The sequence below is a fragment of the Rhea pennata genome, chromosome 17, assembly GCF_028389875.1.
Source record: "Rhea pennata isolate bPtePen1 chromosome 17, bPtePen1.pri, whole genome shotgun sequence".
NCBI lineage: Eukaryota > Metazoa > Chordata > Aves > Rheiformes > Rheidae > Rhea > Rhea pennata.
The window spans coordinates 10,527,564-10,544,144 of record NC_084679.1 but is presented as its reverse complement, the minus strand read 5'-3'; the positions used below and the strand labels follow the sequence as shown (position 1 = coordinate 10,544,144).

Below are 16,581 nucleotides of genomic sequence, written 5' to 3'. Positions count from 1 at the left end.
CAGCTGGCTGAAGACTGAGGAAGTTCTATTAAGAGTGAGAGTAGTTTTTTTTTTCTTTTTGATCACATAGCATGAAAAAAAATCCTGTTTAAAAAGATCCTTAAGTTAGTATTTGCCAGTTGCACTTGAGTAACTAATGATCTAATTTAAGGTAATAATAATTCTTTAACAAAAGATGATTTTGTACCTCTGTCTTGATTGCTTTAGATTTTGGATGCAGTTCTGCAAGTAATGCAGTTTCTGTTGGGAATGTGCCAGACCCCACAAATGCATGATAAAGGTACCGTTAAACTTTAACTCCTGTCCTCTGAACTTGTCTTATGTTTTCTAATTATCAGGATCACTCCTGAAAAGTGAAAAGCTTTTTTCCTTTGGCCAAGACTTTTTTTTTCCTCATATTTTATTGTTATTAAATAGTAAATATTGAAGCTAGAAGTGTATTAGTTTACGATACCTCTGCTCTTTTCCTTGTTTGCGCAAATAGGTCTGTGAAGCACATTTTGCTGAAATGCTGTTTAATGAAGTGGTAGCAAAAATGGGAAGAGGATGTTTTAAGTTATTGCTACTATACTGTTATATTTATTTTTCTTTTCCAGAATATTTATGCAAGTATGCAGTGCCCTGCCTAATAGGAATTTCTCGAGCCTTTGGTCGCTACAGCAATTCAGAGGAGGCTCTTCTTTCAAAGCTTTTCCCTAAAATTCCCCCACATTCCCTTAGAGTTCCAGAAGAGCTTGAAGGAATTCGACGACGATCGTTTAATGATTTCAGATCAATTCTTCCCAGTTCTCTGCTCACTGTCTGCCAAGAAGGAACATTAAAGAGAAAGGCTAGCAGCGTATCTAGCATCTCACAGGTCCGTATGACTTGCTCTGTGATGAAGTTCGTGCTTAAATGATTTTGTGTTCTTGGTGGAATTAAGACAGCCTTAAGCTTGGATGTATGGACAGTTTCTTAACATTATTTGAATAGATCCGGAGATCTAGTTTGGTTCCGGAGCTCCTCCTGAGCTACAAAATAATTGTCTTACTGTGAAATGGTTGACAATAATTCCTCATGTTACCTTCCTGGGAAAAGAATGATAATTTATATCTGAGAATTTACGAAACTGGCCCTTAATGTTTGGAGTTTTTTCAGAAGTTGTCAGCACACGTGAGCTTTCACTGATTTTAACAGGAGCTGTGGATGTTCATTGTCTCAGGGGGAAAACGAATTCAGATGTCTGTTCTGAAATCAGTTTGTCATTAGCAGAGTTATGTGCAATATAGGAATCATAATTCTGATCTGTTTCCTTTAATCAGAAGCACTGATTAGCTTTCTATAACTTCCTATTTTTGGTTAAAACTAGGCTGTTAGGCCTGGCATTACACAGTTCCTGTTAGTTTTGCTGGAAGCAAAGTCTTTAAAGTGTGTGAATATGTTCTCTGGGAGATTTCTTAATGTTTTATAACTACATCTTGTGCAATGTTTCAGGTTAGTCCTGAACGTGGAATTCCCCCTCCCAGCTCTCCTGGAGGATCTGCAATTCATTACTTTGAAGGTAAATTGCTCTCTGAAGGAACAGAGATTTGTTCCTTCAAGCATTCTTGCTTTTTTGTTATGCCGTACAGAAAATTTTGAGAAGCAAAATCCCTCTTTCTTTGCCCTTTAGGATTCTTATAGTAATTCTCTAGCATGTGCTTGCTAGGATTCTGAAGAATTTTGAACCGTAAAGACAGTAGGAAGTTGTTATTGCTAACGCCAGTGGTTTCCAGGCTCAGTTGTTTCTGGCAGGCTTCTGAGAGAGACATGATTTCCTGACTGCTAAGCCGTGCCTAGTACTGAAGAGCTTAATTCAACTAGGCCAAAAATATTTCACAAGATTAGGCTGAGTAACTTTCAGAAATAACTGTTAATATTGTGCTTCACTAGACAACTAAATCGGTAAACTGGGGTCTGCAATTTTAAAACCTCTCTGTCATGTTGTATAGATTCAAAAGAACTACTCCATTTGAAGTAAATTTGATCTAGATCATTGTGTAAGATCTAGTAATTTTCTGAAGTGAAAAACTGTCCTTGAAAAATCAATGTGAAAAATAATACGAGAGACACTGAAGCACAATATTTACTAATGTATATCAGTTGCTGTTTCCCAAAAGGGAGCCGTTTGAAAAACTGTCCTGAGTTAATAAATGAACTTTTAACCACAGGCTTTCGGTAAAACTCTAGCTGTGACTTTTATGTTGTGACATGTCAAAGCAGGGCTTACAAATAAACCAAGTCTTGTGTGAATCAAGTGGAGAACTCGTTCTGTATCTAAAATATTTTGGTGTCTCTATTTTTGTCTGTTTTCTGAGATTGTTAACAGTTTGGACTTTTCTGAGTCATTCTCCTCTCTGGTGCCCTGGCTTAAATTAGTTTCTTCCACATTACTTCTCTTTCCTTCGTGTTAATGTTTGTAGAGGCATCTGTCTGTCTTAATCGTATCACTGAGATGCAGGATAATTCAAATGTCGTTATTAAATGACCAGGTAAGAAAAGACCTGTTTATCCTCTGTCCACTTTGTTGCACCAACATGTAACTCTTTAGCTTTAGGTTCTTCATGTTTTGAATTAAATAAAAAGAGGAGCGAGCAGTGGAGTAGAGGGAAACCGTAGTAGAAGAATACAAATTATCTTAATTAAAACCACTGGTGGGTTTTGTAAAAATTTCTGAATCATAGTAATTGTGATGCTAACAGAATTGTGATTCCTCTAGTCAGAGTTTTATTTTAAATGCTAACTTCCACCAGATATTTTGGATATAGGCAACCCTTGTATTACTTCCTATGGTATAGCCTTATTTTCTGAAGCAAGAAGTTTGATGGCTTTGTGTTCTGGACAAGGGTAAGGCTTTAGAAAAAAGAGCCAAAAGCGATTTGTTTTGTTGTTGTCAATAAATGGTGCGATAGTGCCGAAAGCACTGTGGTTAACAAGTTCTTGCTTAATAAAATATTTGAGTCTGAAAAATAATTTGATTTCTCTTATACCTTCAAACTACAGTAGTGAATCTACTCCTTTTCTAAAATGAAAACTCTGCAACATGTTCACTTGATGAGAGAACTTTGCAAGATGTTTTTGACTTTGTTCTTTTTACTTCTGTGCTTTTAACCAAAATGGCATTACAAAAGTTTTTAGGTAAGCATATGTTAGAAGTATGGCAAAGCTTCTTCTCAACAGTGTCCATGACATGAATGCAAGTTGCTAAAATGAGTTCTTCCTATGTCACTATGAATTTTTAATGAATGCATTTATTTTTTCATTTTAGTTTTGTATTTTGTTTTACCAATACATTAGCTGAATTGAGACTCTTCACAGCTTGTGAGTTGAAGACTGTCGCTGTTTTGGAAATAACTCCCTGAGTCGTGACTAACGTCACCGCTAAAGAAAATTTATATAGCCTTCCCACTCCCTAAACTTTTATTTCTTGTTTCTTTTTTCTGATAAGGTTCATACCTTCCTGACGGCAGCGCACTAGATCCTGATTATTATTTCTCTACAATCAGCTCTAGCTTTTCAGTTTCTCCTCTTTTTAATGGCATTAATAATAAGGAGTTTAATATCCCACTGGAAATGCTCCGCCAGCTGTTGCACATGGTATGTGATGGGTTGCTCTGAAGATTGTAGTGAGATTGGGTTTTTGATATCCATGCTAGAATTAAATACAGTATTTGTTTGGGCTGAAGAGGAAACTGCTCTTAGAATTGCATATAAAGAGCTGTATTTGATTTTCTTTCAAGTTTAGTATAATGTGATTTCTATGACATCTAACATCATACTTCAGTACCGTTCCTGTAAAGTGCCCATATGAAAGGTGAAGAAGTTGCAAAATCAAATACTGCTTTTGTCAAGTTCTTCCTGTTTGCATCTTGCAGACCACTTGATCTGAGGCAGCTTATGTACTGCAGTTCTTGAAGTAGAGGATTGTTTTCTGCAGTGAGAATAAGATCCGAAAGATGTTAGTTGCTGGGAATTCATGCAAGTGGACAGATGCTAGTGGCCCTGTCTGCTTTCTGCACCAGCTGTTCTGGGACTGCACACAGGAGCTCCAAAACAGTAAATCTTGTTGCAGCCAGAAATTCTTGTAGCCTTAATTTTATCTGACAGTTTGCATTTAAGTAACTGATATTTCCTTTGGACAGGCAAGAAATGTAATGTCTTTCTAGGATTTTTCTTTTTTAGGGTCACAAACATGACACTTTTTTTTTCCTTTCTTCCTCCTCTGTAGGTGAAACAGATTGTTGGGGATTCTCTCCTAAGGAGCTTAGATGCAGTTGTAGCTGAAGTTGCAGAAGTATGTTTAAATTCCTTTTCTAATGGCTTGAATACTTTCTTGTCTTAATTAATACTTGGAAATACATTTATTAGTCTTTTACCTCTGTGAGGAATATTTTCTCTTTGCAAAAGAATACTCCATTCCTGTTTAATCAGTTCTTTCAGTTTTTTTAAAGGTTAGCCTTGGACTGTGTAAAAATGGGAGGTGAGGAAGAGATTTTCCACTAACATAAAAGAAAATAGTTTTCTGCTTCAATGAACCATTCTACTACTTGACCTCTATTATTCCACTAAATTACAGCATCAATGGCTCAAAACTAATTTACTGTAGATTAAGATCTTTGCCTATTCCAGGAATATTATTGTCCTCATGTAAATAAAATATATTCTTTTCCTTTTCTGACTGTGAAATCACTGGTACTGTTGTGTGTGTCCTTTCTGCAATTTTTATAGTATTAGAATCTGTGGATCTTTACTTTTGGAGGTGGCGTATTGCATGGAATATGTGTTTCTGTAGGCCTGTTGAGTCATCATTCTCTCCTTCCCTAGTTGCAGTTATATAACAGCTTCTGTCACATTTTATCAAGTTAGTCTTATTTCATTGGAGGCACCAATTTGAATGGAGTATATATTCAGTGTGCATTCAGTTGTGTGGGAAAACAACTTGGCTGTTCTTTCTACCCTTCTTTTGAGTACTGCCTTATTTGAAATATAAGTCTAAGCTTCAGTTCTTCCCTTTGCTGTCCCAATAAAACAGAAGAGGATTCAAATCTCATTTTATTTTTTGCAACTGTCAGACAGCTTTGTGCTCTTTGAATTGAAAAACTGGCTGCATCTTGTTTAATGGACTAAATAGTGATAGTGTTCCTTTTGAGGAAAGTATGGGGAGAATCTGTGAGGTTAGTTTTGGTACCTGTTTTAAATACTTGTTTATATTCTAGAGAAAAATGGTTTCATGACAAATGAAAACACTTCTTTACCCATGTAATGGGAATACTTAATTTTGAAACTAGCAGATTTTTTTCTTTTTTCTTACAGATGAGTGCTAACACAGATCTGTATTATAAAACGTTCAGTGACCCTCTTTATGTTGCTCAGTTTAAAATGCTGAGAGACACATTATACTATATGAAAGGTATCTTTTAAAATTTTTTTTGTTCATTATGCTGAGAATACAAAGTGTCGTTTGCCTTGTTTATGCTGCATGGATGGAGGTGGGGGTTACATTTCCTGGGAATTTTGTGTGTGCTATACAGTTTGAGATTTGTTTTGAAATGTTTTAATGTAAAAGGTGTTATATAAATAGGACAAAAGTATTTTGAACATCACAGAAAGGAGGAATAGTTGACATTTCAACCATCTGATTACTGGTGGACGTTTTGCTTTGAAATTTATCTTTCAGGTGGAGCATAAACTTTATGAAATCAAATAATGCATAATAAAGCAATGAATTTTATAGCCACTGTTGCTCTGATACACTGAATTCCTTCCTTCCTCCAGAATAATCATATTTCTTTTTATTTCCTTAGACCTTCCCAACTCTTTTGTGAAGGAAATCCATGATTTTGTGCTAGAGCAATTCAACATCAGTCAGTCAGAACTTCAGAAAATTCTTCATGATGTTGATAGACTGCACAATGAATTGAGTCCTTTAAAACTGCGCTGTCAGGCTAATGCTGCCTGTGTGGATCTCATGGTGTGGGCTGTGAAGGATGAGCAAGGTGAAAAGCCCTTCAGTTTCTTCAGTGTCTTTTTTTTTTTAACAAAAACCCTTGTAGCAATACCTTATACTGTTCTCTGAGCATAGTTAAAATTCACAGAAATTTAAATGTCAATGGGCTCCACTTAGCTACTATAGTCCAAGAGTCTAATTTTCATCAAAGAAGTCATCAAGTTAGCTAGCTAGATAGTTAGACATTTCTTCATAGAAGTGAAAACAGAAACATTGTGTTGGCTCAACCAGAGCAGACTGACTATTGCTGTCTTACGTGGTGCTATTTATTTTCTAAATTTTTAATTGTTCTTAATTGAGTACTGTTATTAATGTCTTAAATGATTCTCAGTCTTCCTTTAAAGAAGATGTTTTCTTTATTGCTATCTAGTACTAGGAAACTGACCTTTTTTTATTTGTCCCATTATATCCTCTGAATTATGTTTAGGATTTTTCTTCCTCTGAACCTTGCAATACTTTATGAGCAGCACCCTCAAAATCAACTTTGAGTATTACTGTTCCCTCAATCATAATGTTTGTCAGAGCTAATCACTGCATATACTAAGTTTCCAAAATTTTTCCCAGAAAAAGTGCTGTTTTTGAGGAATTGTAGTATGAGGAGAGTGAATGACAAATTCTCCATATGTTTTAGAGGTTCCAATAAACATAGGGTTCTGTGTGGGCTAATAATTCTGATAAACATTAATTTATATGTTGGCTTTTTGGAGTTAAGGTGCAGAAAACCTGTGCATCAAGCTGTCAGAAAAGCTGCAGTCGAAAACCTCTAGCAAAGTCATCATTGCTCACTTGCCACTGCTAATTTGCTGTTTGCAGGTCTGTCTTGACAGTATTTGATCTTATTGTTATTATCAGTGAATGAGATCTTTGGGGATTTTACATGTTATTAGAAGAGTTTTTTTTTTTTTCATTTACTAATTGTATTACTTTACCTCGATGTATTCTACATTTAGGTTTTAGAGGGGTGGTATGGAAAGTAGAACTGCAGAAGACGAGTGCTTTCGGAATTTTCTGAGCTAAAGCTGTCTTTGAAGAATAATACTGATGAGGTTTTTTTTTTTAACCAGTATTTCATTTCTGAAATGTTCAGGTTCATAATGTGTTACATAAAACACTTAAGGAAAAAAGAAAGTTCTAACACTGGTAGATTACTTTGATATTTAACAGTATGACCTGGTTATTTTAATTTTTATATGTTGTGTTTCTGTTGGACGCTTTCACGTAGTCTTACAGATTATCGTTTTGGGTTTTTTTTGAAATTAGGATTATAAATTTTCTGGATTTTATAGATATCAGAATTTACCCAATAACTTTATTTTTAGAGTGTGGTTCATTTCGTATACTTCATGTAAAATCATCCTGGAAGAAAGCTGAAAGGCTTGTCTGGTATGCCACGCTCTTGGATAAGCTAGAAGAATTACAGGCTTGAAATGCATAAATATTCTGCTAAAAACTGAATGCCTCAGAACTATCTTTGTTTTTTGTATTGAACTGAAGTCATAAACTTACAATTGAAATAAAAGTTGTGCTGTTACTGCAAACAAAATTCTATATGCTTCCCACCCCACACACACCTCTTTCTTTCAGGGTCTAGGTCGTTTGTGTGAGCGCTTCCCTGTTGTGGTTCATTCTGTCAATCCATCTCTGAGAGACTTTCTTGTGATACCTTCCCCTGTACTTGTGAAACTTTACAAGTATCATAGCCAGTATCATACAGGTAAAGAAGAAACATAGTATTCCAAAGGATATGCTAGTGATAAAGTTGCAACATATGGCCTTTTTAGAGGTTTACATATGCATAGGGATGAGTAAGTGTTGTTGTGATTCAGTTTCCAAATCCTTAAAAAAATGTAAGCCTTTTAAGGTTTGTTCTGTGTTTGATGTTAATTTTGGAAAAAAAGGCTATCAATAGAAGGTTCTGTTTTTATTTTGTGATTTCAGTTTACCATGAAAAATACTGTTTCCTAGCTTGACAGCTGTGTAGAATCTACCATCTCTGTCTATAAGAGGCAGAAAGGTGTCATATTAAAAAAAAAAAAAAAAAAAAAAAAAAAAAAAAAACTGCAAGAAAATCAGCAGGTAATCACTGGTGACAATTTTGTTAATAGCAGCCAAAATGGAACAGAATTTTCTGTGTGTTTTTAATGAGAGAAAATGAGTAGGTAGGACATGCAAATTCAAATGTGTTGAAACTTCATCTTTTTAATCTAATCTTTACCACATTTTAAACCTCATTTTAAAAGAGAGCAAGGAAAGGTAATCTTTTTTACCTTTTGTTTAGTAATGTGGAGTTACATCAGAGTAGATATGCATAATGGATTCTAATACTAGAAGTAGTGAGGTAGCTAGTGTTACCTAGAGATGTATGGGTGTACTGAGACTTCAGTCTAACTCTGAAAAGCACCGTGCAGAAATATAATTTTGGAGTATTTTTACCTGCAGGAAAAGAACTGTGAAATGCTTGTATACTACATGTGGTCGGTTACATTTTCCTTTCAAATCATACTGCTTCATCAGGTCTGCGTGTACTGATTTCACTGTACAATAAATACTACTGGTGGTAGAAAATGAGGAAAAAAGGAGAATAAGACTTTTCCTGTTCTGTCTCTGAAAATGTAACTTTGCTATTGAAACAGAAAAATAGAGACAGATTTTGAGCAAGTTAATGTTGTTTTAGGAAAGTTTTCAGAATTGATTTGTAGTCGGGTATAAAATATACCAAGTTGTTTCCTGTTCTGTGCTATCTATTTTTGCATAAAATTTGCCCCTTCCCATCTTACCCAAAACTATATGCTTGTTATGATTTTCTTGTAAGTGCCCTTTGTTTTCTTGAGGAACTTGGTTATCCCAAAGTAAATCTAGTTTGCTAATCTGGGTGCCAATAGTTACTTGATTTTGGACAAGAATTCCAGCTAATTTGATTATAGATTTGTATACGATTTGTATGGTATTTGATTTGGGGAAAAGACAAAATCAGGTTTCATAAGCCACTTACTGACTATTCACAGAACCATAGGCTCATTCAGGGTGGAAAGGACCCTGGGGAGTCATCTAACCTAACCTTTTGCACTGTTTTCAGAGCAGGCTGCTTAGGGCTTTTCCATTCGAGCCTTCAAAAACCTCAAAGACAGAGATTGCACAACCTGAGCCAAAGCTTAACTGTTCTCATAGTGGAAAAAAATCCGTACATCCAGCTGGAACATTCCCTGTTAGCACTACCGTCTCTCATTCTCTCAGTGTGCACCTCAGTGAAGAGCCTGGCTCTGCCTTCTTCTTAACCTTGTTTGCATATCGGAAGGCTGCTGTGAGGTTCCCCCAAAGACTCTCCTTCTCCAGACGGAACAAGGCCGCGTCCGTCGGCCTCTCCTCGTAGGTCACGTGCTTCATGCACCTCTAAGCAGCTTGGCGGCACCTGGCAGTTGTTTTTAACCATAATATCAAGCTATGTTCACCCCCCCCACAATGTTCCGTTTAATTCAGTTGGGCTAAAATTAAAGTAATTAAGATAAGAAGTTAGGGTGACTAAATTTAGGAGTAATTAAATGCAGTGGTATTTTGTGAGGGTGGTGACAACACATGCATTTTCAGAGTTCTTCAGTGCAACTCTCTGACCTGTAAATTAGCCTGTTTTGCGTTTGTTTACCAAGTATTCCCCTGCCTATGTACTCTTGTCCTGGGGTGGGAATGGAAGGAAGGTATTTTAAAAGGGGTTGATTTCTGTACTCTGTGTTCTTAGTAGGTGGTAATGACATCAAAATTAGTGTAACAAATGAGCATTCGGAGTCCACTCTAAATGTAATGCCTGGCAAGAAAAGTCAACCATCCATGTACGAACAACTTCGTGACATTGCCATAGACAACATCTGCAGGTAAGAGTTCCACGGTAGCAATGGGGACGGGTGCCATTTTGGAGCGTGGGTTCCATTTTCCCAGCAGAAGAGTACTGTGACCATTTAGAGGGTGCTGCTCTATGCTACGAAGCTTTTTTTCTTTGCCTTTTTTTTTGATCATGACTTTGTTTTCCTTCAAATGATCCCTAACTTCTGTTTATGTCCTAATCATAAAGTATTTGTCTAGTTGCGTTCTTCTGCTTCCCAGGTACCTAATTCATACTAGTCACCATTTTAATACTCAGCGGCAGTTTTTTTTTCCTTCACGTTGAGCTTCCTGTAGTAGGACTGATACACCCCCAAATGCAGTCAGTGTAATGAAGTGTAATGAGTATTCTGACCTTCTAGAGAGCTATTCAAAGCTGTAGGGAAGATAAATAGTTGGTGACTAGAGACAAGGGATTAAGATTTCTGATCAGAGGATTCTACGATTGTATTATTGCATATTCCTATCTTTATTGTTGCTGGAGAAAGCACCAGTAGAGACTCCTGGTTGTAGGCTTTGGCAAGCAAAGCCTTAAAATTGCTAAACAGTGTTTGTTTACCCTTCCTCAGCCTGTCTATGTGCTCTACTCTTATACTTCAGTATAAACTTTTCTCCTAAGACCCAGTGTGTGTTCTTCTTTCTGCCATTTACAATAGTAAAAATTAAAATGTTTAATTCATACGTTTTTTCACTGACTATTCTAGCAAATTTTCTGTTCATTGTTCTTTCAGGTGCTTGAAAGCTGGTTTGACTATAGACCCAGTGATTGTTGAGGCCTTTCTTGCCAGTTTGTCTAACCGTCTGTACATCTCACAGGAGAGTGATAAGTAAGTTGTTAGCCATAAAGCAGATTTTTCTTAAGCTCATTTTTTTGAACCTAAGCTCATTCCAGGGCGTAAGGACTGGCAGCATTATTGTAGAATCAAGTGTCACTGAGAGTAGTGAGATTGCACACGCGATTCAAGAGCTTCCTATGCAAATCTTTGCAGAGCTGAGCCCCTATTTGGATACTGAGAGGTATGGAGTTGTCTTTATCAGATAAAAGTCAGTAGATCTATGGCGAGCACTAGCTTGTTTCTTGTCCTAGATTGAGTGAGGTTCTCTGCTATGTCCCTCAGGCTTTTATAGTTTAACATAGCTTGTTGCCACCTGTGGAGTCTGACTTGCTTCCCTTTCTAAGATATTTACCAATCAAGAAATTTCCAAGATCCTACAATAGCTGGCTTGACTATCATGTCTTAATGTTTTACAGATTACTTTGCCCCTTTCTACTGATGTTTCTAGAATAGTTGGCACACAGATCACTGTGAGTCTCTTGGATAGTGGGTTTGAGGTTTTATTTTTGAAAAGCAAACCTTTACATCTCTAATACTGTGTGAGGTAGATGGGTGTATGGAGGGGTAATAATAAAGTTGTTAGTGATATTTATGTTTCATATGTGGATTGTTTCTTACACAGAGTGTGAATATGCTTGCAGCTCTTGTTAACTGTTGAACAGTTATGTATACGTTTTGGGGTTGTTTTTGTTTGTTTTGTAATAGGGAAGCTCATTTGATTCCTGACCACACAATTCGTGCTTTAGGACACATTGCAGTGGCACTTAGGGACACCCCGAAAGTGATGGAACCCATCCTACAGATCTTACAGCAGAAGTTCTGTCAGCCTCCTTCTCCTCTTGATGTACTCATCATTGACCAGCTGGGCTGCCTGGTTATCACTGGAAATGTAAGGAAAAAGCTGCCCAAGAGAGCCACAGTTCATAATTGTTTTTCCTTCGGTTAAAGGGAAACTTTGTATTGTAGAAACTGTCTTCAGTTTTTTTTTTCTTTTTTTTCCCCCCTTACCTTCACTACATATATATGCTCTTTTACAATGCTTTTGTCTCAGCGGCATCAGGTAAAAAAAAGCTAATTAATAATGTGTAAAATGCTGCTTCACAAAGAAAATTAATCCCTGTAATAGCATCAAAGATTTTTTTTTTTAAAAAGTTAACCTCGATGTTAATACTTTCAAAATGTTAATGTTTTCAAAAGATATTAAATAGTTTATAAATTTGGCCTATGTGCAAAATAGGTGCACATTACACAGTAATTAAATTTCAAAGACTCGTAGACCCTAAGCTTTTAAAGGTACAGATTATTGTCTTCAATGATGCAGGATTAATTGACTGACTTTTTTCAAAAGTAATTCATACTTTCTGAGTGGGTGATTAAGAATTGGTAGAACTGAAACCTGTGAAGTGTTCTATCCAGAAGACAGAGTTAAAGAACTTGATACATTTTGTAACATCTGAGCATCTGTTTGAAGAGCTTCATAATGTTTAAAGTGTATTTTTACAGGATCATTCTTCAGAGACATTGTATTCAATAAGCTTTACTTAGTAATTTGTTTTCTTTCAGCAATATATTTACCAGGAGGTGTGGAATCTGTTTCAGCAGATCAGCGTTAAAGCAAGCTCAGTTGTTTACTCTGCCACAAAAGATTATAAGGATCATGGATACAGGTAACAAATAGCTATCTCTCTTAATTGTATGCATGCTATATCAAATATCCTTCATGCTAATTCATAGATTCCCCTTCTTTTTTCAGTATGAGTTTTACAGTGAGGTTGCAAAGAGTACTTTTTTCTTTGATATTGAACATTAGTATATTATTTTAACAATTGTAGCACTTCATAATGTACAGATTCTTAAAAATGTTTTTCACTACAGGTAGTGATTTTTTTTCTGTAAGGAGTTGATGGTAAATGATAATTAGCATTGCTAATTCACATTATCTGTAGCTATAGTAATTAATCTATTAGCATATAAAACCTAATGAAGTTTTTTTCATGTGATTTTAGTACTTGTTAGGAACTAGACACAAACCATAAACAATTTAATTCTCAGTATGTAAGTATGCATTCTAGTACCTGTTATAATTAAAGATTATCACTGACTTAGTTGGTAGTTGGACTTGGCCAGGCATCTTTTAATGCAATATGCAAGGAAGCATGAGGACTATTCCTGTCAATATGTTTTCACATGCTGTCTGACCCAGTGCAATCCCAGCTTTAGCGACTGATACTAGGTCAGATTCTTCTGCCGAGGTGCTTTCCCATTGCAGAAATAGAGCTTTTTACTGTTTTTTGTCTATGGCTGTGTCTGCTACAGGAAAACAATCTACTTTTGGTGATGACAGCAGCATAAAACATCACCAGAGGCAAAGCTAACAAATAGCTTTTCAGTTAAATATTGAATGTAGTGCAAATATCAGTAAAGTGACATGCCACTGTTTGTGAGAAACCACTGAGTGAAAATCATGTCAATAGCTCTATTACAAGAATTACTGATCAGTGCTACTAATAAGGCACTGAAAATATAAAACTTCATACTGAGGAGTTGCTTGTTCATAACTTTGCTTTCTTCTCAGACACTGTTCCTTAGCAGTCATTAATGCCCTAGCTAACATAGCTGCTAACATTCAAGGAGAACACCTTGTGGATGAACTATTAATGAACTTGCTGGAACTATTTGTTCAGCTTGGGCTAGAAGGAAAGAGAGCTAGTGAGAGAGCGAGTGAAAAAGGACCAGCACTGAAGGTAAGATACTTGCTAATTTTTATTTCCATGCAGCTTTGCAATGGTATGGATGCTGCTGTTAAAAATAGTCTTTGGTACCTTTTTTGAACTGAAAACCCTCTTACACATATGCATGCACGCACGTGCGCACACACACACACGAGTGTGTTTGTAACATGGAATTTAAGTGCAGATCTATGCAGATTAGGTAAGTGTTTGAAAGACATTATATAGTATCTAAGATAAAGCAATAATATACCTATTGTTCAGCTGTGTCTGAGTTTGTGTGTGAGAGAGATAGATTGTCTGCAGCGTTCAGCTGTTAGTTTAGGCAGAGCTCCAAAGAGAAATATTGAAGAGTGATTGCTGAATACTACTTACAGATTTTTATAGTGTCATTGAATATGACACAATTTTACTTCTAATTGTAGTAGTGCTCTAGGGTCGTAGGAAAACTTAGGTTGGAAAGGAGCTCAGGAAGTGATCTAATCCAACCTCCTGCTCAAAGCCCCATCAGCTGTCATCCTGGTTTAATCCCAAGATACTCTTCTGATTATGTGTAGTTTGATCTCTTTTTTTTCCGTAGTCTATGAGGAAGTCTGGAAGAGGAATGCGTTGAAATGCTAGTTAAATTTCTACAGGAGCAGTTTATAAGCAATTATTTTATTCACACAAAATTCTCCATTCTTTATGCGATGACTTTTTTGCCTTACTTCGTATTAGCTTTTTTCATATTAGCTGTTTTCATAAAAAATTTAGCAAATCATGTTGGTGCTTTACATTTATGTGTGTATGGACCCTGTGTTATTTTAAATGGTGAAAGATTGTACTTACTTTAAAGCCCTTAACTGGAAAGTGATGTTTGCTGCTAAAATTTTTTCAATAGTGTTTGGAATATTAGTATTGATGGTTCCCGTTTATACTCTTTTTTTTTTTTTTTTTTCTTTTCCTCTTCTTCTGTGCATACCACACTTCAATAGTGCAAAGCTCTTTCTTTATCCTTTTATGGATATGGTGAACTCTCCTGGCAAATCCCTTTAGAATGAATCTGCTTTGAAAATAGATTGCATTTAAGCAGGGATGCCAACTACTCTTAAAAGGGAATCAGAACAAGTCCAGAATCTTTACCTTCCATTAAATCTGTGGTGGAAAATCCCCCTGCACAGGTTTTGTAGATTCTTTTACCACTAATAAATGGTCTGAAATGGTCAAATAGCTTGTGAACATTGTTCTAAAATGATACTTTTAAATTAGAATCCACCCTTCTCCATTTGGTGATATTCTTTGTCCCGTTTAAGTCTCAAAATAACTATGGGAGACAAACTTGCTCTGACTTAAAGCTGCCTGCAAATGAAAAAATGTGCAATTGAGTTAGCATGGATTTGAACTAGGAGGCAGTGTTTCTTTATTTTGAAGATACTGATAGCAGTTTTTACTAGAACGCTCTTTAGTTACCTTTCATAACTTTTCACTCTATGTTGTTTTGAAGACTGAATTAATTCGTTTTCAAGAGTTAAAGTAAGGTTCTGCACATGCTGTGCTCCCACTTGTTTTGAAAATCGGTTTGGAATATTTGGAAATAAACAAAAAAATTTCTTTCGTCGTCAGAATTATAATATTGTTTGTTTATATTCTAGTTCTCAGTGTATCTTTTTTTTTTTAATTTAAATTGGCTCAATAACTATTAATTCCTTCAAAGCCCTTCTTTGTTTTGTAGTGGTAATGATTTTTTGCGTTTTAGCATTTTTTTAAACCAGATCTTCCAACCATGCAGAAACTGACTTGCAGGGGGATATTTTTGCTATTATTAATAATAGACATGAATGTCCTCTGGATATGCTCAGGGATGGAAGTCATGGCAACCCCTTCACGTTCAGTGCTGAATATTATCGTAAAGAGGATGATACTCCATTTTTATAACAAAAATACTAGTAGAGAAGCAAGTATTCTACACTTACATGTGGTGGTGTCATGTGCTGCGTTCTGGCTAGCTGGGTTATCTTGCATCTCCACTGACTCTGCAGCAGTTTTACTGTGTGCAAGGGGACTGTCCTGATGTTAGCACAAGAATTTCTGTGACAGGTTCTGGTTGTTCTGACAACCGAATTGGCCAAGTGATATTCTCTTACTCCTTTTGAAAATATTTAAGGGACAACTGTTGTTTGGCTTTGTGTTGGACACTACAAGAAAGGTAACAAAAATGCGTTTTAGTTGGGCTGCATCTATGTTATCTCATTTGAAGGCTATTTGGTATTTATTTTAATTCCTACCTTATTGGTCTGTTTCACTCCATGGAAAGCTGTACCCTGTTAGCTGGCCTGTGTTGCCTCCCCACTGTGGGACCAGGGCTCTGTTACCTGGTCTCTCTTTTTAAGGAGGAAGCTGGAGAGTTCTCATCCCTCCCAGCTCAGAATGGAGGGATGTGGGAGGGAGGAGTGAAGGATTTCAGAGATGTCTCTGTGCATCATGTCTGTGCTGCCACAGTTTGCCTCACCAGAGAAGGGGGGAAACAATCTTTGCTGAGTGAAGTGAATGTTTCTCTTTTTAACATTGTATTTGGCCAAGGAGCAAGCATACTTCTTGTATATAATGCAATTAAAAAAATCCTACAAAATCAAAGCAAGTCTTTATTTTCCTTATGGTTTTTGTACTTAAGTAGGGTGGGCAGGTGGTATTTTCTAGTGAAACGAGTTGTTGAAATTTGTCCTTTTACAGAGTGTTTATTTTTGGCTATACTTCAGTAGGAAAATTAGACTTTTGGCAAGCATTTGACACTTGGCTGTGAACACCCATTTAATGTGAGCGTTTTTATGCTAGCAGTTGTTGAGTGTCAGAACAGAGATTATATCAATGGATATTTTCCTCCCTGGAGCCCAAGGAATAACAACTGACTTCGGAAGGGACACCAGGATGGGGTCTTCTATATTCAGTTCACCTGTTTAGTGGGAAATTGTGTTTACTTTTCAATGCTGAGGGCTTAGAAGGCAGGGGTGGGTAGTACAAGGTTTTAAGTTTTATGCCTAGTTGTTCTGCAGCAAGGCCACAGTGACTGGCTTCATCTTTGAGAAGCCACCTGAGGAGTTTTGTTGAAAGACTTCAGGGTTTGTGCACTGTCCTGTGAATG

General features: G+C 36.4%; 1 protein-coding gene across 3 annotated transcripts in view; it reads left to right on the top strand.

Annotated features, from left to right (window-relative positions):
- PI4KA (phosphatidylinositol 4-kinase alpha) overlaps window positions 1–16,581 on the top strand; it is a 63,337-nt gene that overhangs the window by 5,205 nt on the left and 41,551 nt on the right. For all 3 annotated transcript variants that reach the window (XM_062590513.1, XM_062590514.1, XM_062590515.1), the window contains exons 5-18: window positions 208–280; window positions 597–856; window positions 1,474–1,540; window positions 3,467–3,615; window positions 4,247–4,312; window positions 5,332–5,428; window positions 5,823–6,014; window positions 6,738–6,838; window positions 7,610–7,739; window positions 9,759–9,891; window positions 10,630–10,725; window positions 11,440–11,623; window positions 12,298–12,401; window positions 13,310–13,478. In XM_062590513.1, the coding sequence (XP_062446497.1) occupies window positions 208–280; window positions 597–856; window positions 1,474–1,540; window positions 3,467–3,615; window positions 4,247–4,312; window positions 5,332–5,428; window positions 5,823–6,014; window positions 6,738–6,838; window positions 7,610–7,739; window positions 9,759–9,891; window positions 10,630–10,725; window positions 11,440–11,623; window positions 12,298–12,401; window positions 13,310–13,478 (1,821 nt within the window). The remainder of the gene's footprint in view (window positions 1–207; window positions 281–596; window positions 857–1,473; window positions 1,541–3,466; window positions 3,616–4,246; window positions 4,313–5,331; window positions 5,429–5,822; window positions 6,015–6,737; window positions 6,839–7,609; window positions 7,740–9,758; window positions 9,892–10,629; window positions 10,726–11,439; window positions 11,624–12,297; window positions 12,402–13,309; window positions 13,479–16,581) is intronic.